Source organism: Xylocopa sonorina, chromosome 11 (genome assembly GCF_050948175.1).
Source record: "Xylocopa sonorina isolate GNS202 chromosome 11, iyXylSono1_principal, whole genome shotgun sequence".
Lineage (NCBI taxonomy): Eukaryota > Metazoa > Arthropoda > Insecta > Hymenoptera > Apidae > Xylocopa > Xylocopa sonorina.
In genome coordinates, this window is record NC_135203.1 from 8,576,670 (window position 1) to 8,599,166 (window position 22,497).

General features: G+C 52.0%; 1 protein-coding gene across 2 annotated transcripts in view; it reads left to right on the forward strand.

Moving 5' to 3' along the window:
• Positions 1 to 22,497, forward strand: part of LOC143429104 (irregular chiasm C-roughest protein) — a 127,289-nt gene that overhangs the window by 82,969 nt on the left and 21,823 nt on the right. For both annotated transcript variants that reach the window (XM_076904550.1, XM_076904551.1), the window contains exon 2: positions 6,159 to 6,499. In XM_076904550.1, the coding sequence (XP_076760665.1) occupies positions 6,159 to 6,499 (341 nt within the window). The remainder of the gene's footprint in view (positions 1 to 6,158; positions 6,500 to 22,497) is intronic.

Here is a 22,497-nt window from a genome sequence, read left to right on the forward strand (position 1 = left end):
CGATGATGTCGCGACGATGCTCGCTAATTCGAAACGTTTCTATCCTTCGCCCCTTTTTCGAGTCATCCGTCAAAACGGTAGGCGGCTAATAGATATTTAATCGGAATTCGTCGAACCGATTACGGGTTATCGCTCGAAGGAGGGGGCCTCGTACGCCTCAATAAAAATGATATATTCGAGCCGGTTCCTGGAGCTGGTTCGCCAGTTTTTCTGGCGTCAGCTGGTAGCCGGCGCGAGTGGCCATTTTCAGAGTTCGCCGGAAATCGGCCAGCCCGCCGAGTTAAGAAAGTACTAATGGCTTCGTTAATGCCCGCGCAATCGTCAGGGGAATAGAGCCGGAATTTTCAGCCACCCCGCGAGACCGTGATCCTTGCCGCGTAATATCGGTGTTCGTGTTTGCGTGCACGCTCGCGGATGCGGTTTAAGCACACGGGTACTCCCGAAGCAGTTCCAAAAATTAGAGACGATACACGCCGGCTCGGGAGCGTCTCGCGGGGGGTGAACGCGCCCCCGTTCCACGGACGATGCGGAGGCAACGCGTTGCGACTGCAACGGACTGTATGGTCGGGCAAATTTATTCATCGGATTATTCAAATTGAAAGAGGCGTACACGGCAGAGATATTGCGGTTTCGTAGTTATCTGCGGTTGGCGAGCCGAAGCCGAATCAAAATAGAAGGGGAGGCGAAGGATACACTGTTGCGGACAATGAATCGATGCGTTCGAAGGGTCTGCTGTACGCTGATTAGAGTTCGGGATCCGCTGTGCAAATTTTACAGGAGATACTTCCTACGAACGGGGACAGGCTATCCTCTGCCGAGTATTAAACAGTTCGCTTCCCAATGAACATCGTTCGAAGCTAATCGTACGCCCGACACGTTGCCCTGAGTAACATTAGGTGTTGCCGTCATTTAGCGCGTCTTGCTTAAGATACATTTTCACCGCGGATATGGTGTGACCCAGTTTCGCTGGAAAATTATAGGATACTCTATGTAGCATAGAGTAGCAACTGCTGTGATCACTAGCCGGGGGACCCATAGTTTCAGATGAACTCCAGACCACTAATGCCAATAGCGCGCGAACTTCCCAGATGATCACCCATTTAGGTACTACTAACGGTGGCCGAACGTGGTCCAACTTCGATGATCAAACGAGAATCGAAGTTGTTAGCTAATACAGTGCCGCTGAAAAACGGGCACGCCAAGACGTCCGTGGAAATCCCATCTGTGGACGAGCCGTCGATGATAGACGCGCTTTGCTCGGCTGGCTAGTGTCAATCCACAGTTTAGCAGCCGCGATAAAAAAAAAAAGACAGATCGATCGTTGTATCATCGTTTCGCCGTTACAGAGTGCTCGAGCGAAGTGGGAGGAATCGAGCGATCGAGCTCAACTGGTATATTACTAACGCGTTTCTGTCTATCCTCCGACCATCGCGAGCTGTCCGATCGGTGCTCCCCTGTTGCAGGCCAAACCGAACGTTCCCAGAAACACTGACCCGTGGGACTCGTACCTTTGATTCTGGGTCACGCGATGACAAATTGATCAGAGCCGTAGGTGTCTCCGTAGGACGACTCGAGGACGGCCACGGCCGCGTATCCGGTGACCCGTTCAACCCTCCGGCTGACCTCCATTTCCAGCCGTCAGACGCAGCCGCCGCGTTCGCCCGTGTGTATATACGCGGTGCATTTTTCCAGGCGGAAAAACGCGTCGCCATTATCGAGACACGGCGAGATTACATAATTTCCGTGGCGAGAGTGGCGTTCTCCGGCTTGTTCCGGGGGACCACTCGATCGCGCGCGTTGCACCAGACGCGGGCCTGTGTTCGTCGCTGCTGCTGCTGGTGGACGGACGGGAAAAAAGGTACGGCAGGAGTTGATAAAAATTTCGATGACGCGCGTAAGCAGCCGGGTGACAAACGAGTGCGTTTGTTTGACGGCGAGCGACGTTCCTGCCGCGCGCTGATAATTGCCGGCGGCATTCAGGTGTAATTGTCCGGATGAGCAGCGGCCAATTAATTATCGGGAAGCTCCGACGTGAGCTGCCCTGTTTTATCGCCGGTGCATGATCTACGAATATACGGCCTGGCACGATACGCAGAGGGATCGTGTTTGCTCGTACAGCAGGCTACTGGGAAATGAATGACCCCCGGTATTACCATCTTAAAATCATTATCGCTTCCGCGCTCCTTGTCCAATTAGGGAGCATCGATTAGGATCCGCGTTCCAATGTCCTGGGAATGACAATGTTTATTTCGATTATCTTCAGCCCGGTGATTTCTGTCGGGGATCCTGCGACAACGTTCGAGTTTACGACGACACGTACGAAACTAATCGCACTGCATCATTTCGAGAACGGTAGCTTCTCTGCTGGCGCAAAGCTCGTCGAGAACGATGAACAATCGTCGCCGTAATTACGCGGCGAATCCCCCCACGTTCCGATCGGTCATTTATTTCTCGGGGAACCTAGCGGTAATTGCACGGTGCGGGGCTAGAAAAAGCAAGAGGCGGACCACTGGGCGCGTGTCCCGTATAAACCGCGCGAAATTTTAACGCGAGCCAGCGATATATAAAACAAGGGGGCGTGTGATTGAATCCCATCGATAACGGCAGATTGCCGCGCGCACGCTACTCGTTTCGATTCAACAACGTACAATCGTCGACGGATCGTGTTTCGATAGATTTGAAATCCACACTCGACTTTTGTAAGCACTCCCCGCTGATGTATAGCATTATCCTCGTTACGCGTCGCGTCGAAACTTTTAATTACCTTTCAGGGAAACGTCGCGTGGTCTAACGAGTGTCGCGCATTTTTCCGCCCAACCGTTTCATCTTTTTACTCCCATTTCTCTCGCGTGCACATCGGGCCAGTAATTTATTTCGCAAAGTCCCAGGACTTCATTAGCGACTCGACGATCCATAGGTTCCCGGCGGGACGCGATCAAAACTCGCGAACGCAACGGAGCCACTGTGTGTCGACGCTCGTGTTCATGGATGGTTATCTGCAACAGGAGAAAATCGTTGATTTGCGAGCCATCGTTTCCACAGATTGGGACATCGACGGAACGAACGCAGCGCGCCCGTTTACGCCGACAAGAAATAGTAGTCGGGAGACGATAAATATCGTACAATTTTTACCACTGCCGATGATTATTTATCACGCCATCGAGATGCGACGCAGCCCCTGAATTATAATGCCCCGTCTGTTAAATAACGATCTGCCGTCGTTGCCAACGATACCTGCTCGGATCCCGATTGAGATTAATTAAAAATACGGACCGCAATTATAACGAATAAAACGGGGCGGTCCGGTGATCGACTTTCGAGGGCCGGAATGTAACTTCAAACTCCGGTTATAACGGCTTAGTATCGATTCGCAAGAAATTCGATACCAATTAAAATCCGAATCATCCCCCGAATTTCACGTTAACACCGGCAATCGAATCGGCGATGCGGACCGTTCGAGCCTGCGCCGCGACGAAGGCGGACCCCCGTCCGCGTTGGAAAAATGAGCGCTCGTAACGGCGCGATGCGGTCTTTCAATATTCAATATCAGACAGCGCTCGTATGGCTGTCGGTTCAATCCAAATTTCATCAATTTCAATATCAACAAACAAAAAAAAAAAAAAAAGAAAAAAAAACACCCACACACGCGAATTTTCCCCCGATATTTCGTTAACAGACTATTTCGCGACTCGCCTACAGGCTGATTCGTGGCCAAGTGGGACGAGTTTATTTCCCAGCGTCAAAATAACCGTTCGAACGTTCCATACGGGGGAAAAAAAAAGTAAAAAACAGTCGCCTCTCGATTTCGAGAGATTCGACATCCTCGCGAACTCTTTTGTCCCCTAGCGTGCAGGCTCCGTTACCAGGTGCAATCAATTTGTGTTCCTCTCATTTTCTTCTTCCTTTTGTCCGCGTTTCACGCTTCCTCTCCCCTGTTCGAGGGTAGAACTACAAAGTTCCAGACACGGTGGCTGTCTCGCGCGATATTTTCATTCCTCGCGACAAGACCCGCGGATACGTAGGAATCTCGACGAACGCTTTAAAGTGCCGCCTATCGATTCGAGCTGCAAAGCCGCAGCCGATCCGGGCATTTGTCAACGACGACAGGAAACGTGGCCCACATAGGGCGCGTCGCCGTTTGTCCGGACGCGTTTCAGAGTTCCGTGGCGCGCACGGAACCGGGCAGCGACCAGCAACGGCAGTAAAAGTGGGCACAAGCGCAATTATTATTACGTCCATTAGCCGTGTATTCCATTGAAACGGTGTTCGACCGGTAGCGACCAGCCGAGGTTATTATCCTATTGAGCTCGTAAGAAGCAACCGGCCACGCGATGTCGTACGACCGTCTTACGACATCCTCTCTCGGTTGGGCGAGGGAACATGGCGCGACAAGAACCAGAGCTGTCTCCTCGTCGCATTGTTCAACTTCGCGTCCGTGAGGCTAACAAGCGAGACGTGTCGCGCGCGGGAACGAGAGGGAGCGTGTACCTCTCGAAGGGTGCGTGCATCGCGATTCGCGGAAGGACGATTCGTAGGATCGAGAGCTGTGTGCAGTGGAGTTGTGGTATCGCGATCAGACGCGACGAGACGATCGATAAATAACGATCGTACACCGTTTGGAATCATACCGATCGACGGTCGATCGGCGATCGCAATCTAGTGCGTTCAGTGCGCGAAACAACGAGCGTCTCGTGATGAAGAGGCGGACGATGCAGACGCGACGTGGCACGATTCGAGCGTAAGCCGACCGAATGAAAGTTAATTGAGAGGTCGATGAAACGATTAAGCGGACGGTTCATTGGCTGACTGATGCGCTTCTTACTCGAGTACGCGACCACGTTCGACGCTATCGTGTTGCTCGAGGAAGAACCGGACGGGGGTTGGAGGGGCTGCGGAATTGCCGCGTAGATTGCAACGCGAGGAACGTGCTCGCGTGCGTTATTAAACGGATAGACGTTCGATGTCGCGATGCGACGGTGGCTGTCTATGAACACCTCTATTCGATTCGAGGGGAACGAGTGAACCTTCCCGCCGATTCGGTGGAGACCCGGGCATTCGCGATGAAGAATTTCAATATCGATTACATTCGTCGCCTCGAGCTATGAATGTAATTGTTGCAGCGACGGTTGAACGGGAGGGAGAGGGTGAATTGATCGAGTTTTATTAAAGTATCTTTCGATCGTTTAACGTGTATCGCTCCTGGCTCCCTCCTTTTCCCTGCGAGATCGTCCCCTTTGTCGTCGTAAAGGGGCCGTCGCGCAATAATTGCCAACAGCGGGTGCATTTTTTTCCGCTGCAACGACGAAACGGTATTACCCTCGTAAAGGAAGCAAAATAAAAAAGGAAAAACAGGAGATGGAAAGGGGGAGGGTAGGGGTACGAGAAAAACTGGCAAGGGAAAACGTCTCTGGCAGTCATAATGGCGGCATCACGTGCGCGACCGGCTATACGCCTCTAAGAGCGCAATAATAAATTGCTGTACAGGTTATAGTTTTATCGTTCCATTTACGGGCGGCGACTCCTTGGCCTGTGCTCTCCCGTTTCCAAAACCGATGGGACTATAAAGATAAATAAGGACGGCTCGAAGGTAAACGGTCGAGGTGGCGTACAACCGTCTGCAAGGTCGTTAAACAAGGCTTCTGCTGGTGAACGGGGCGGCCCGCGAGAGAGTCGGGTGACGCCGGTCGAACGAGTGAAAAAGGCGGCGAACGGAAGAAAAGTTAAATAACGAACTCCACGCCTTTACTTTTTAACGACAACCCATCCAGCCGGAATATTATTGCGCCGCTGTAAGTGCGTTACGAGCCCCGCGCGCCGTTAGTGCCGCCCTTATTTCGCCTTCCGATCCATAATTCGGACATTGACTTTCCCCTCCCGCGATCCACTCGAAGCGATAATTCAGGACGCCTCGGTTTCGCGCGATCACTCGTAGCGCAGCGTAACGCGGCGTACGTCGCCGCGGCTGGGGTTCCGACAACGATGAGGGTTCAATTTATGACGCATAACAGGGAAACGCAATATGTGGGCACGTGGCCGTTAAGTTGATTTGGCCAGCCACAATTACTGGAATTCAACCACGCGCTTCGTTCGCCAATCGGTTATTTACCATTCCACGACGACAGCTGCGATTAACCATCGTTCCATTTTTCATTTTCCAGCACGAGGACAAGGGTCACCGCACGATCAACGCCGTCTATAATCTGGCTATCGTTGCTACTGACACTGGGAACGAGGACGACGTCGTCGGCGACGAACATGACGAACGTGTCACCGCTCGCCTCCACTGTGAAGCCGATCACGACCACGGAAGTAGTTTATCAGCGATTCGCGATCGAGCCGATGGATCAGACCGCGGTGATTGGCAGCCGAGTGACGCTTCCTTGCCGGGTCCTCGACCAGAAGGGACCTATTCAATGGACAAAGGATGATTTCGGCCTAGGCGCCGTCAGGAACCTCACGGGATACGAACGTTACGCCATGATCGGCAGCGACGAGGAGGGTAAGTGAAATTTACATTAGTTAAGCAGATAATTAGAGCGAAAACGCATGGGTCGCAGCGTATACAGAATCCAAGGGTTGAAATTATTTTTTGGTAGCTGCAGTGGCGAACATTCCTCTAGGATCCTTCGCCTTTTCTCCCTGCCTTTTACACTAGCGCAACTTTTAATCTGGTGCTTCAATCGACTCGAGAATGCATATTTCCCGGGACCGTCCGTAAAAAGGAAGGGTAGGGAGTGTTCCATTTTCCGACGTGTTCGTTGCGTTTAAATTACACGGTGTCCTTAAGGAGAGCCCGGGCTCCTTCGTAGGCATTCGCGAAATTGCTTTCCCCTTTGTCGCCGGCTAGGAGACGGGAAGGAACAGCGATATTGGAAAATGCTTATGTGCACGAACAAATTGGAACTTCGTATTTGCAAGCAAACGGGACAAGAGAACGGCCTGGCCACCGTTCCCTCGCCTCTTTTATTTTCGCGTCGTACACCGGGGATCTTTCCGGTTTAAGCTAAACTCACTTCTGCGGGGCGGCGTGTTTAAAGTTTCTCGGATACCGAGCCAGCCGCTGGGACCCACCTAATTCCGAATTTCACGGAGCCGTGATAAACCCCGCCGAAGTCTAAACTCGTTCCGCCGGTCGGGCGGAAAGCTTCGTTGAAATAATGACCACCCTAACGAACTGCCCCGTGGAATTAACCGCGGGATCGGCGGGGCGGGCCAGCAGAATTCTCGATATAATCGAGGTGAACGCGTGCATACAGATAGCTGGAGAATGAAAAAATGGGAAGGAGAAGAGTGGAGAGAAGAAAAAGAAAGAATGGAAAACGCGCAGACTCTTTTCATCCATCACGTTCAATCGACGTTCGCGGCGGAGGGGAACGAGTGGGAATAGATATCCAGCTGGATGACCGGGAACAGACGTACCCGGGTGCAAAGGGTTGAACATATTTTCACAGGCGGGCTAGAAATCGAATGAATCTCGATGGAGGCTCGGTCGCGTTCGACCGACAGCGCTATTTCCTTCGCCGCTCGTTTTCCCTTTTTCCACCCCCGGCCGCCGCGTTCGCCAGCGGCGGACACGCAGCTGCGATGCACGGCGCGCCAGTTTGCGCGGGCCAAATTCAATTTCCTGCGGCCACCTATTGATTTTTTTGCACCTTTTCCCTCCTTCTCACTTTGTTGCGTCGTCCAACTGCAGAAAAAGGAACAAATTCGGGAACTAACCAGCCGGGGGAAGAAAAGTACGGAGTAAATGGCTGCGTTTCAGAGCGTCGCCCAATCATCCCACGAAATTCGTACGCCGTTGGCAGCGAACGATCGGACAGAAAAAATCTCGCGAACAAATTCGCCTGAATAAACGTCGCCTTTTGAACTGATGAACGTACGGTGACTTATGGACGGGGACGAGGGTATCGGAGAAACCGGTTGGTAAAATGGGGGAAAAAGAAGGAAAAAATGCTGCGAAAGAGAGGGAAAACGAGAACTCGATGAGGTGTCGGTGGGTAAAAAAAAAAAAAAAAGAAAAAGAAAATCAAATGGAGGCCCTCGGGGCGTTATTTAGAATAACGGTGTGCTCGCGAGGCCGAAGTTCGAAGCCAGAAAGTCGCGGGGAGTCGATAACGCGGTCGTATTAATGGGCCGCGAGCGGCAAGTTAAATTGCCTTTCTAACGAGTTCCGAAAAATGTGTGCTCCACTGACGTAACATTTGCTCGTCGGTGTTCGACGGCTCGCCCGGTGCTAGCCTGGAGCCTGAACGTGGCATCGACGAACGCAGTCATCAGCAGCGAAAGGAGGGCCGAAGGGTGGCCGGGCGAGAAAGGGTGGAATTAACGCCGATTCACGGGCAAAAGTTTTCTTTCGCCGCGGCGTTCGTGAGATCGCAGTAAATCGGTGAAATTGAAAGGGGCCCCCGGGTTTTTTCTCCTCTTGTTTCCCCTTTTCTCTTTCTTTTCCGTTCTTTTTCCCGAAAAGCCGTGTTCCCCGCGAAAGCGAACGGGGAATTGGCCAGGGTCGCGCCACAGGGCCGGCCAGAGGATGAACCGGCTCGTTTATTCTATTACCTGCCAATTAACCGGCGCGCGCGCACCGCAAAGAATTCCTTTGGCAGAACACGGGAACGGGGCGACCTAATCGATTCACAGCCGCAGGCTATTTTGCGCGGCGTTGGCCCGTGCCGTCCCGTGGATTTAGCAATTTCTCCGTGACCGACGCGCGGCCGCGAATCTATGTCATCGCGTCGACTGTCGCGTCGATACGTAATATCATAATATCGCGGGGTGAACGGCAGCAATACGGGAGCAACATCGCAGCCGTACGCTCGCTGTTTAACGAGCGAGCACGCCGCGCTGCGTTTCGTTCAACTCTTTCGTCTCTACCACCCCGAGCCGGCAGGGTGGAAAATTCGCGCCCCGCTTCTCTCTCTACCCTGCCTCGTGTCCGTGTCTAATGCCGCGAAAAGCGCGGCTGCAAAAAGCTGGCAGCGTTTCGAGGTTTATCCAGTGAAAAATTTCCACGTTCCAGCGCGATAAAACATCGGCTGGCCGGTCGGTACAGTGTATACGCGTATTGCGGGGAGGGTAGAAGAGAGCTTTAGCCGCGCAGCTACGGCTCTTCCACATACGCTCACCTTTCCCGTCTATTTGCACGGGGGTGCGGCACGTTTCGCGCGACGAGGATTAGCCCGACAGCCGATTCTACGATACACCGTGTACATACCGTATCGATATATTATATAACCGTTGCGCGCGTGCAGCTTGGAAAACCGGTGGCGCGGTATATACGCGCGTAGCTACCCTCGTGCAGCGAGAACGCGGGGGCGAACCGCGGGCGAAAGCCTCGGCGTATTCGGCACGCTACGAAGCCGGCCACGCTCTCGTAACAATCAGCCCGGCTCGAAACGATAAGATTCGCGGCAGGCGAGAGGCAATTTAAACCAACGGCCCTCCTGCACCCCCTCCCGCGATGCACGGGGTGTACCACTGCTAACTCTATTACTCGAGCCGTTTCCTTCGCTTTTCGAGTTTCGAGACGCGGCGAGCGCACGCCGGGGCTGCGATTCGCGGAAGTTGCGTGCGTGGCCCAGTTGCACGGCGACCGATAAAAACGTTTCCGTTTCCAGCGTGCCACTTAGAGCCGATGTATCGGGGTCAGCGTCGTTTCACTTCTCGTTCGCGTCGCGTTCCCTTCCGGTCGAAAAGAATCTGCTGGCTCGTGAGTGATAGGATTAAACGAACGCTCGAAGCCTCCCGGTTTTCGATTCGTAGAATAACGTCGCGCTAATTGGTAGGGAGCGTCGCTGGGAGCGTTGTTATTAGCATAAAAATGCGACCAGCCGGGACTCCGCTCCAAGAGTTATAGATCGTACGGCTGGTACTAAAAATTCCATCGCGCGCTCCTGCATGGGAGATGGAAGATTTCCATTCGATCGCTGCAAAAATACTCGAGACTATAAGGCCAGCTGTGACATTCTATTCTTTTTTCGCTCGCCGCTAGATTCCGTTAGCTACGAGAGTATCGGTGTTATATACGTTCAGTCTCCATGGCACGATATTGCGTGCGATGAACGCACACGTGCACAGCGAAATCCGCGTCTCGTTGCGCGCTGCACATCTTGGACGATCGAGTCCCATTGCTCAAAGGCGACGTCCACCAAGTGCCATGCCCGCAAAATCGACAAGGGTTCACCAGCAAAGTTTTCACCGTTTAATCCCCCTTTAATTCCGTCGGGATTAATTAATTGAGAAGTATTTCGTTGCAACGAGGGAAGAACTGTCGAGATTCGGCGGCGTGAATTCCCGATAGAAACACCGTGGAACCGAATCGACCGTAAATTGCGACGCGTTCTATTTGTTTTCCCCAACCAACACGCGGACCCGCGATACCGTGTATGCTTCCGCAGGCACGGAATCGTGCCTCTGTCGGGGAAAGGAACCGCGGAGAAGGGAATTTCTGCAAAATAGGTTCCATCGAGCATAGAAATCCCGATTTGTTCTGCAAATCGTACGATACAGTGACCGAAACATCCTGGCTCCTCGACTCGAAACTTCCTATCAAACCGGTAGAGACGCGGGAACAAATATTTTCCCCGCGTCTCAGCGCGCTAGCTATTTACCCGCTGGCATACTAGTCTCCCAGCGGCGGGTATCGAGATTTCGGGATCTGTCGATACAAGCGTCGCATCCGGAAGTCGATTTCGGTTAGTCGAAGGCGCGCGATACGAGAAATCGTCCCCGTCTGTCGCTCGATACCGAGCCAGTTGTAATCAGACACTCTTACGGATGCAAACATCCTTACGCTCGAAGGCGCGACGGAACTTCCGGCGGCTAGAATCGTGGCAGGACCTTCTCGCGACGTGCCCGCGACACCAGTTCACAGAACAATGGACTCTGAATCGTACTTACGCTCGAGTTGCTCTCAATTTGTGTCTGCCCCGTGGATCGGTAAACAAGTGCAGTCGCACGCGAGTCGAAGCGACGTCGAAACTTGCCCGGCGAAGTAGCAGCGGGCGGTCGACTAACAAGTCGATGCATCGACGCGATCGCGGCCGTTCGCCACGGTGGCTGGCTTTCTGGCTCGTCACCCGGGTGCGACGCGGGATCAGGCGTCGTGTACGTGTCCCCGCTTTTAATTGGCGGATTCGCACGTATCCGAGGATACAGGCGACGTCCGCCGCAAAGTCTCTTTAAAAGGACACGGGGCGCGTGTCGCGCGACCGCGCCGCGCCAACTTTAAATTAGTTCCGTAACATTTGCCACCGCACGGCTAATGCCCGGCCGCAATCGAGATCGATAGGGTGGATCGAGAGCGTTCGAAACGACCGCGTTACAGAGCCGTGAGACGCGTTAATCGCTTGGCAGCCGCGTCGATCCGCAACCGGTTGCCCCACCGGATGTCCCCCCGATGTGTCTCTGAACTGGGATTAAGCGAGGCAGGACGATCGGGAATATAGGGACGGGTAATAGCTTGACCGAGCAAAAGTGAAGTTTCTGAGAGGAGTTGCGGTCGCGGATAGTGGGATTTGTAAGACACTCTGCCGGGCGATAGGTAGTTTAAAGGGTGAAGAATACAGGAAATGACCGCGATGTTTTGATGGAATAGTTCAGCGGAGCTACATTTTACAACGTTAACAGTAATTTGTTTCCATAAAGGATAGCGTAAAGTGATCTATAAGTCTTCTGCCACGCTGGTACTAACAAAGACGACGATCGTGCGCGCTGCGAGAGCTCAATTAAATGTATACGGTATCCTCGACGTGTCTTACTCGGCGGATAATTAGCTGATAATTTCCATGCAACATGCACAGGTTTCGTGATCGTTTCTCTGGTCTCGTCTAAAGAGCTTTGGAACAGGGACTCGATCGAACTCGTATCGGGTTTAACGCAAGAACAGATTCCTCCGCAGCGGCCTCGCAACAGGATGCGAAACCTGCACGACCGGATTCGTCGCTTTTCGCGGAGATTGGCGAGAAACGATCGAAGAGGGCCGCTATTGCGCCCGTTCGTGGAACGATGCGAAAATACGAACAAATATGGAGCAACATCCCTCTCGCTGAAGCTGTTTCACGGGTGATGAGACTGGGAGGAGCGATCTTCCCCGGCCACTTATCCTCTCGATCGTCGTTTATTTATTAAACGAGACCCGCGGATAGTCGGATCATCGAATGCTCTTCAATAAAATAAGAAGCCTGGAAATCGCAATTTCCTATAAATAAAACAGTCGCCGCTCGTTAATTTCCTGGAGCCCCGGCGTGCTCACGCCCGTATTCGACTTTGTATCGATCAAGCCCCATTAAATACGTTTGATTAACAGCAACATCTTCGCGTGCGCCCGGTTAACAGTAGGATTTGTGGCCGACGCGGGCAATCTGCAAAGGCGACCCGGCGCGGGCATAAATTCTCCGCATCTGGCACGCATATTAATCGGTGGCTCCCGGTAGCCTTAACGCGGTAATCCGGGGATTTTTCGATCGACCGATTGCGGTATCAATTATACGCGGTCCCGAGCAGCTCAGACAGTGGCAGGGCAGGCGCGAGCGCTGGCAGAAACGGCAGCAACGTCCTCCTCGACTGGGTAGGTGCCAGCCGGTTGCAGGTCGCGCGCAACCTGCACGACCGGCTCCGCCCGCTTTTGCAACCGACTCGATTAATCGGCCTTACCGGTTTTCACCGCGCGCCTCTCCACTCGCCGGCGGCTCTCTCGACAGGTATCGCATCCGCGCGCTGCGCCTTACACGTTTAAATCACGATCTTTCTCGTCCTGTCCCGCCTCCCCTTCTCCCCACGGCCGCTATACGAGCAGCGAGGAAAATTATACGGAGAGCCGGTATGAAACAGGTGTAGAAAATAAAAAGTATCCCCCAGCGTTGTTTAAATCGCCATTTTCTTTCGCCGCGCCGATGTTTTCTTCTTGCTGGTCCGTGGCTAACGAGGAAAACGATATCCACAAGGAAAAACCCTGGACAGATGAAACAATAAGAACTGATTGGGTTCCTGCGTCATTTAACCGGCACTCTCGATCTCCTTTCGCAGCCGTCATGAAATATACAGTCAGTCGTCTAAGTAATGAATTACGGCCAGGCTTTTAGACCTGGGCGCGAGCAAGATATTCAAATGAATTTAGCAGCAACAGGCTTTATTAAGATGGAAGCAGCGATTAATCGAAAAATATCCAGACTGCGAAGCGAGGAATTACCGTGATACGAATCCAACAGGTTTTAATGGTAAAATTGCATCAAAAAAGATGGAAGGGTGAAGTGCAACGCTGACCGATCCGGTCGTTCGACTTGCTCTCGATCTCGTCTAGCAATAAAGCTGACGATAAACAAGTCGCGTGTTTATTGCTAACGTTTAATACCCGCCGCGGTGGAGAGTCACGTTCGCGTATCGCGGTTCATCCAAATACCATTAAGTCGTTAACAAATATCTCTCTCGAATCACCGCGATCTTCTTTCTTATCCGACCCATTCATTTGTTCTATTTAACCGAGCGCCAGCGAGGTTTGTTTCTAATAAAACTCGAGGCAACGATCCCGCGGTTAATTCAGTTTCAGATTCAAAACCACCCGATTCGAAATAATATCCCCACTCGAGCGTTTGAGGGGATGGAGCGTGCTCGGGGCGAGACAAAAGCTCCATTTAAGCGTTTCAACGCAATTTCGTGACTAGGCCGGGAAATAAAACGTGAGAGGGGTTGGGAAACGGCGGCGGATAAGGGTGTCTCGTTTTCGAGATCTCAACGACGGCTCGCGGCAGAGGAGGCGGGTGAATTCCGTCGCGACTCCACCGCGATTAATCGCGGAATCTCTTGGCGGAGGTGTGGGTGGGATGCTGCCGGGTGACGAAGAACGAGCCGAAAAACAAGGAATTGCGAGCTGCAACAATTGGTCCCGCGTATAATGGGTCCGCGACGTCGTTCTCGCAGATTCGCCGCGATAAAGCGTCGTTGGATGTCGAGCGGTTATGGCGCCTTTCCGCGCCGCTTCTATGAACGTTCGCGGCCCACTTGCAACGCGATTTCATCGAGATCTCCATGCATGCCCCAATAGTCGGAAGGTGTTCGACACTCAGTGACCGTGACGACCATTTTTCCGCGTCCGCCCTGTACAAATTCCGTGGACATAAATCGGCGGCGATAAGGGAGGCGCAGATTGGTATTGCAGTCAGGTACGATTCGTGGCTCTAATTATCCGTTATCACGAGCGTCATAAATCTCCGGACAATGTCCAGCAGCGACGAAGCCTGATCTTCAGAAGGCATCCGTTATTAGATACACCGCGGCTGGCAATATTCCGGCAGCGTAACCGTAGCGCGCGCCTGGTACGATATCTGATTAATATCGCACGTACCCGAATATGGCACGTGTTCGCTGGTGGCAACAATATTTGGACACCCGATAGATATCGGCTACAAGCGGATGGTATAATTGCCGGCAGCCGACACGTGTCACGTTCACGATCGAACATTGCATGGATCCGTCGACAAAGGGGGAGGGTGGTCGATGACGGCGGCACGTGAGAAGGAGCAGATTTTATCATCGTTCGAAAGGAGACAAAAAAAAAAAGAAATTAGATTCGAAAGAAATGAAATTCAGAAAAATATGTAGACGCACGGAGAGTTTGAGTATAGACGACTCTGGGTTCTATAAAACCTCCCCCGAATTCACGCCACAAATCTCGCGCGGCGGCAATGGCCAGTGTTTTTACCAGGCGAGCAGCTCGGAATCGGTAGGCAACGTTATCTGAATTTCCATTACTTTCGCGTAAGTTATCCCATCGACGTTGGTCGGGATTAAAAAACCATCGCGGTGGATCGACGTTCCGGGGGATCGTTTAACGGGGCAGGAGAAACGGATGTCTTTATCTAACGTTCGCCGCGAGAAGTTACCGGAAGAAATGGGGCAAAGCCGGGGGAAGCCTTTAATCGCCGGGCGGCCGCGCGGCACCGTTTCCAATTCCCGATTTTCAGGGTTCGATGCACGACGATGATCGGATCGACAACCGCGTTTAGCAGCCGGGGCTCGTGTCGTCGTGTCGGCGATCAACTACCCTCCTCCCGGCGAAGCGCGCGTACCTCGTTGCGTTCCAAGTACAGAGAGCTATGCCAACCGTGCTTTCCTGAAATTTACAGACGCGATTAATGTCACGGCCCGCACGACTCCGTTCCAGCGGTGGCTTGCTCGGCTAACAGCCGCCTGTAGGCCTAACCGTTACTAATTTCGATCGCGAACGCTGCGGCCACGTTGCGCGGTCGTTTCATCGATACGGAAGGAGGGTGGTTTCACGGTTCCTCTCCAAACGCCAAGCCATACACTTTTCGCTTCGTGGATTCATAAATTCATGGTCTCGTACTCCTAAAGTTTCCTATTATAAAATGTTCAAATTTTCATACCCTTAAACTCGCACGGCCGTTCTAATTTCCCGTGCATCGAACTTCTAAATTTTTAAATTCGTTAAATTCGAATACAAATGTTGAAACTTTTGAAATTCAAATTGAAACTTTTCAACTATCAAACGGGGCAAATTCAAAGCTGGTTCGGTAATTTGAAATTCGTATAGGGGGGAGCACGTCTCGGCGGTATGGCTGGCGGAGTTTAGCATCTTTTTCAAGCTCGCATCGATCTCGAGCTGCGAAAATAATGCATGCATCGAAAGCTACCAGGGAAAATACGACGGGCACGATCGACGGTTAGGGTGTTCGTCGTGGACAGGAAAAGTAGAGACGGATTGTCCATTGTCTGACGCACTTCCCTCGCGAGGTAAGAAGGGCCCGTGTCTGGCTGATTCTACTGCATGCATTATTTAAGGACCGTTTCGTGTAACGCTTATAATGCGCGGGCGTACGACGTCGGCATGAATATTTCGCAGGGCCTGTCATACAGTAGGGAATTTCGTATTATACGTAAAATGATAAACTTCGAATGAAGTTGCTGATAAATTTATGCCCCTTATTCAGGATGCATTAATCCCCGTAACATATTCTCAGATTCATTTTTAAACCAAAATACACACCCGCAACGTTTTGTTAAAACGTAGCGAGGAGGGCGCGTCATTAATTTCGTGTATTTTAACACAAGCGAGTTATAAAAAAGTTATGGGCCAAAGGAGAAACGGAATATTATAGCGGGGTATTATATTCGTAGTCAGACTCCACCTAAAATGAAGATTTTAAGGATTATAAATCCGAAACTTTTGACGCGTGCTCGAGTAAAACTAATTCAGATTAATAATTCATTAATTTTAAATTCCATTTAAAGTTCGCGTACAGAGAGAGAGAGAGAGAGAGAGAGAGAGAGAGAGAGAACACGCGCGCCCCTGGTTGCCCTCTTATACGAGAAGGCCTGAAAACGGTACCAGCCAACGTTAAATGGAAAATCGCAACGATAGCGCGTACGCATCCGTGAAAGGCTGCTTGTAACCGGGTTAATGAAAGAGCCTGTACACGCCATTAACATGCAACCTGCCTGGGGATCTTTCGCGATGCATTATCAACGGTTCGCTGATTTGTTCTCGCTGGTAAACGGTAGCGCCGCGTCGGGTCCGACGCCGCGTATGTTGTAATTATTGCGCGGTTCTAGCTTCGGAACTCTCGATGCGCCGGATAACGTCGCCGATGAAACAGTTAGAGAGAGAGAGCCGGGGCTGCCTTTTAATCTGCCGGTTAAATCGCGATGCGATCGGTTAGCCGCGAAATTAGCCACCGATCGATCCTCCCGTCTATTCTCGCGATGCTAAATTCACGCGATAACCAGCGTGAAAAAAGTTATGCAACGTTGACTTTAACCTCCCCAGGCCGGGCGAGTAGCGAGGGTGGAAATGGCGAAAGCAGAATTATCGATTTCACGTGGACGCTCGTAGGCCAAGAAATTATCGTGGCGAAATTTACGACACGAACCTGCTCCTTATAGGTAAGGTCAACTGTGCATTATCGAGATCCGTTTGATTTACAGTAGCAATAAAGGCTACGCGTAGTACGTACACCACCGCTGGTATAGACGTTGTTTGCCCAGTTGTGGCACCAAACGGTCGACGATTGTGCCAGCCCGGCCAGAACTACGTTCCTGATTAAAGGATTAGTGGGTTTGCGCCAAGAGATTCCTGATTACACACCGTGATATCGGAGATTTCGAGCGGGTTATCGACTGCCGGCGAACACCCGCGACATATGCGGGGGCCGATTCGATCATTTCTTCGCGCTTCCCAGTAGTAAAAACTACCGTTCGAGCGACCATCGATTACGGCTTCGCGGTTACCACGTTGACAGAAATTTAATGGACATCGTCGGTTCGATCGACTCGTTGCGTACCTCATTTCCTGTGTAACGCGAGCTATATCGCGATACAGCCGTGAGAATATTAGCATTTCATAACGACTAATTGTCGATCGCTGAAGGAGTTGCGAAGAAACCGGCCGCTTAACAGGTCGTTAAGGAAACACGCGATGTTACTGTTTCGTTTAACAGCGTTGGTAACTCCGCGACGCTCTTATACGCGTCTAACGGGTGTACATCGCTCGCAGTTTCATCAGCGTCGACCGACGAGATAGCCGAAATGAATTTTCCGTTACTCTATTAAGTATTCGTCGGTTAGCGTTCTTTCTTTTTTTCCTTTCTTTCCTTGCTTTTTTTTCGTTCCGCGGCGTTCCATTTTATTTTAATGGAACGCTGACGATGTAATTATACCTGGCGGCGGAAAAATCTGAAATAGTGTAGAAAAAAGTGTCGGGGGTAAAAATAATAGAAAAAATGGGGACACGTGCAATAAAGAAGGAAAGGGACGGGAAACCAGGCGGCGGCCGCGACGCGACACTGCGGTTTCGTTCACCGTGGCGAGATTCGAAACGATAATGCCATATAATTCCCGGTGTACGCGAATGTAACGGGAAATTGCGATCCAATTAACCGAAATAATAATGGCGGTAATAGCTGCGCTGATTGACATACCGCCACGGTAAATCTGGATTATTAGTATTCGTATACATATATATATATATATAAAATCTCCCGCGTATTGGTAGTCGCGTACGAGCGCATCCACCCCCCGCGTCATGCACGCTGACTCGCGCACGTCCGCTGCGGAGAAAACGCGCGTCGCGCGACTCGTTCGTTTTCGACGTATATTAAAATTTTCCGTTTTCCGATTATTGTCCCGTGCCATCGAAATCTGACCAGGTAAAGTGGCCTGATTTCGGATTCGACGTTTCCGGATATTGTGCGCCGGACCCGCGCGCGCGTTGTTCGTTTCCCGCCCGGGTAAAAGAACGGTCGACCTTTCACCTCGCCGTGAGGCGCCGTCGTACAATTCCTGCTGGAAATTCGCCCCATTTCAGGCAAATCGAAGACCACGGAGGAAAGATATGGAAACGTGACCCGGGGAAAACCGGTGAATGCTGCCCAATCGTCTTTCGGCAGCGTTTTAAAGTGCTCGTCGCGTTTTAAACGATCTCGAGTTTGAAACGATCCAACCCTCCCCACCCACCGTTCAAGCTTGAGAAAAGGGAATCGTCCGTGATTGGTTTCCTGGACAAGAGAGCTCTAACCAATTGAGCAATCTGGACGGTGGATGGATTTCTTGGTCGTAAACCTTATATTCCGAATGACCTGGCTCGGTGATTCCTCGGACGAGTTAATTTTATCGATTTTCTGGACGACTCGACGGTAATTGGTCGCAATTACGGTCAGATCGTGGGCCAACGGGAGAATCGTGAGCAAACCCTGGCATCATCAAGTGGCTGGTGTATTAATGTAATTACTGTTTCAAAAACGATCCCTTTCTCAAGACTCTCGAGTGCTGCTCTCGAGCTTCCGAGCGCGATCCTGCGGGATTGAAATAACACCGTTCGCGAACGTAACCCCGTGCTATTCGATTAACCGATCCGCGTGTCACTTCGCTCCGTCTACGTACACCCCATCCAACTCGATAATGGATGTCGCTCGTAAAACCTGGGGGATACGGTTGAAAACAACGTTGACAGCACGACTAGCGAACTATTAAGACGCGTGGGTTAACCCAAACGCGGAACATCGTCGCGGTACGTTCGCCAGGATCCAGCCAGAGCTATCTATTCGTTCCAGCCTGACGATGCGCAATTAATCATAGTTGTCTGTAGTGGAGTGCTCGTTACCTGTTCCGTGTAATTAAAATTAATTATGCCCGTTTGTAACATCACCGACCGCGCACGGACTAACTAATTGTTCCTGATGCATTGTGTCGCCGCATCCAGTTAGTCGTTAAACCTCTTCTCCAGTGCCTCCCCTTCGCAAAGGGTTGCCGCGTCTCTCCCGCTTAATGCACGTCTCCATTCGCCAGATCCCCTCTGCTTCCCTCCCGCGCTCTTTCTGCCCTTTATCCAAACACTTGGTCGGAAATTTCTGGAATTGCGTCCCTTGGAATTCAGAATTCCTCCACCTCTCTCGGTTCCCCGTTCGCCTACATCGAGAAGTCGCCCATTCCACGCCGCGCCTACGAATAGCCTGCGCTCCGCCAAGGCGTCAAACTTCCGCCGGCAAGCGTACTCCGGGTTTAAGACGCGGCCAGAGGGAACCGCGAGGATATTGCTCTCCGCCACGAGCAGCAAACCGCATAACGATACTCGCGATCCCCTCTTTTCTTTTTTACCGTCGACTCACGCTGGCAAATAAGGAGCGACATTCCCTGCTCCGAGAAGTTGCATCCCCGTCGGAGATTCCTGCGAGACTTCCGACCGCTCCAGTGGCCGCCAGTTTTGTTTACGAGGAAGTTACGCGAGTCGCGGCAACTTCTAGCCCCGGTTCCTTCGTGTCATTGGCCTTCGTCGTGGTCGTTCGTGAGGAACGCGAGACCCGCGTGCGCGCACAACTATACGTAATTACCGAAGCAGGCGGAGAGAGACGCGCGTCGCGGCAACGGTGCCCGCGCATCCTGCCCACCAGGAGTTGCCAAAAGTTCGCTGAATGGGCTACGGAGGAGCGCTAATTATTGTTCCTCCATAATGCAACGGAATCCCTTCGAGCCGCACTCGTGACGCCGGTGTTATTTTTGTCTTCCGCCTCGGGAGAACGTTGCAGTACGAGGAAAGGGTGGCGCGCCACCCGTGAATTCTCGAGAAGGGGATGCTCTAACTTTCCACCGTCGAATCGATTGCATTTCTGGGCTCCGACGGCGACGGCGGAATACCCCGCCGGCATGAATAGCGAAGGTAAAGCAAATAAACGGCGATAATGAAGGAAAATGAGAAAGCAACTCGTGTTTGTTTCCCGCGGTGAGGTCTCTCGTCTGTGTGCGCAGTAAAACGGGCGTCTTTATCGTCGCAATGATACGTTTCTGCGACCAATTTACAGCGTTATTGCCAGGCTTGGCCGTCCGCGAAACAACCTCGCGCCTGAAACCACCCCTTTCCTTCCACCGGCGCTACGCTAATACGGATCTCGCGACGAAGCGTACAAGGTGTACGGGACGCGACATTTATTACCTCTTTGACTCGCAAGCTCTCCGTAACCCTTGCGAAATTTACGTTTCGTGGAATAAAGGAGGCGAGCGTGTCGGATGATCCACTTTCAGTGAATTCTTTGCGTCTACTTAGAGGGATGTTACGATCTTGAGAATAGGATGCTGTTTGGCACGGTTAATATCGTATGAGGGTTTTGAAAATGCGAAACACGCGACTCTCGTTGGGAGGAAACGCGCCGGAACGTTGCTGAATCATTCACGAGATCGTCTGGTTTGAGAAAGAACGAGGGGAACGTATTGTCTCGCGTATAAACTTGTTTGACATCTCCTTACATCCTTTAAGGATGGTTCGCAAGAGTTGCCCCGGAGAGTTCGACTTCTAGGGCGGCCCAAGGTTATCCTCCCCAAAAAGGGAAACGCTCGCGGCCGAGAAGATACGAGTCCCTCAAGACCACCATCCGCGCGCCACGAATATTCAAACTTTCGACGGAGAACAAATTACAAACGATGTTCTTGCCCCGGTACACCCATCGATTTCTAAATGTGTACGGGGTATAGCTGTCGAAAATCCCTTAATCGTTCCTGATTAACGAGCCCCGCCGACTTCTCGTCACAAAACTGGCATTGTCGATTTGCACATCGACAAAGGTTCCATTCGCGCGAGAATCATGGGGAGACGATCGCCGACGCCGGACAAAAGCGAAACTACGAGAGCGAAAGTTTGTTAGCAAGGACGCGATTTATCGTCGAAACGATCGCTCTGTGCTGCGTACGAGTGAGACGATACCATTTTTCCATTCGCAGCTGGCCATCAGCAGCCTTGTTCGCCGCAGCGTTCCACCACCCCGTACCACGCGCGAACGTCAACCCCCATCTCCGTTTCCGGATCGACGTCCGCTCGGCAGATCGTCCGGTTGTACGTTCGTTCGTTTCGGTTTCATCCGTTCGTTGGAGCCAAAGCACAATTGCTTCGTCGCGCATGCCGCGGAGAGAAGTGGCTCGTGAAAGTTACATGAATGGAATGAAAGAAACGCCGGGGCGAGGGAGAGAATTGGACGGACAGACGAGACAGAGGGGTCAGGATAGGTGGGAGGGTTAGACAGAATGATAGATGTCTAGATGGATAGACAGATGAGTGGTAGGGGTGCGGTCGCGGCAAATAAATCACGCGGCAGACGAATTTACTTGGACGCGATCGGTCGTTGCTGGCGGCGATAATCGGCGCCAGGGGTACTTCGCGCGGAGGAAATTCGAACGCTTCCAGACTTGGACGCGAATCCTCCTCCTGATTCGATCGAGCCACCTGGAACGGATCGGGGGATGACGGTGCGATAACAGCAGGAGGGATCAACGGGTGAAACGACGGATGAAACGACGGGTGAAAGAACGAACCGTGAAAGGGAGAGAAACGGTACAACGGTGATGCAACCGGCGCGGCGACGGGCCGTTCTAATTCCCGTCGATTCGCGCGCTTCATAGTCGCAGCATTGTTCCTGACAGCTTACACGTATACGCGGAGATTTCAAAATAAAACCGTCAGTCGGAGAAATTTCCTATGTGCGGGCTGGCGCGATACGATCGAGCAGACGCTCGTAAACCGTTAGTTTCAATCAACGGGGGTAAATGGTTTTCTATCCGCTCGCGCACCAACCCCCCAGCGGTCCTGCTGTTACCTTCTGCGCTATTTCTCGTCCGTACTACCACCGACGTTGCTGATACTCTCGTTCGCGTATAAAGTGAAAATCTCCGGCCGGTTCAATTTACTCGCGGCGACCACCTCTCCGAAGCGTTCGAATTCCGCGCGCGCACCCTGACGCCCTGGCTAAAAATTCATCGCGCCCGACGTGTGCCGACTGGACAGCTCGATTAGGTACCGGTCAGTCGAAGAAATGGATTTCGGTTCGGGTTACGCGAGTACACGCGTGTCGGATCTTCGTTACGCTTACATCGTACCTCTATTTCCACACCGTTTTCCCACCCCCCTTTGTCAGGCAAATGGAAGTGCGTTCAATTAACGCGCGAAGATCGTTCGAACGTTGAACGAAGGTTAGAGTAAAAGAATGACAGTACGTCTAACGGCAT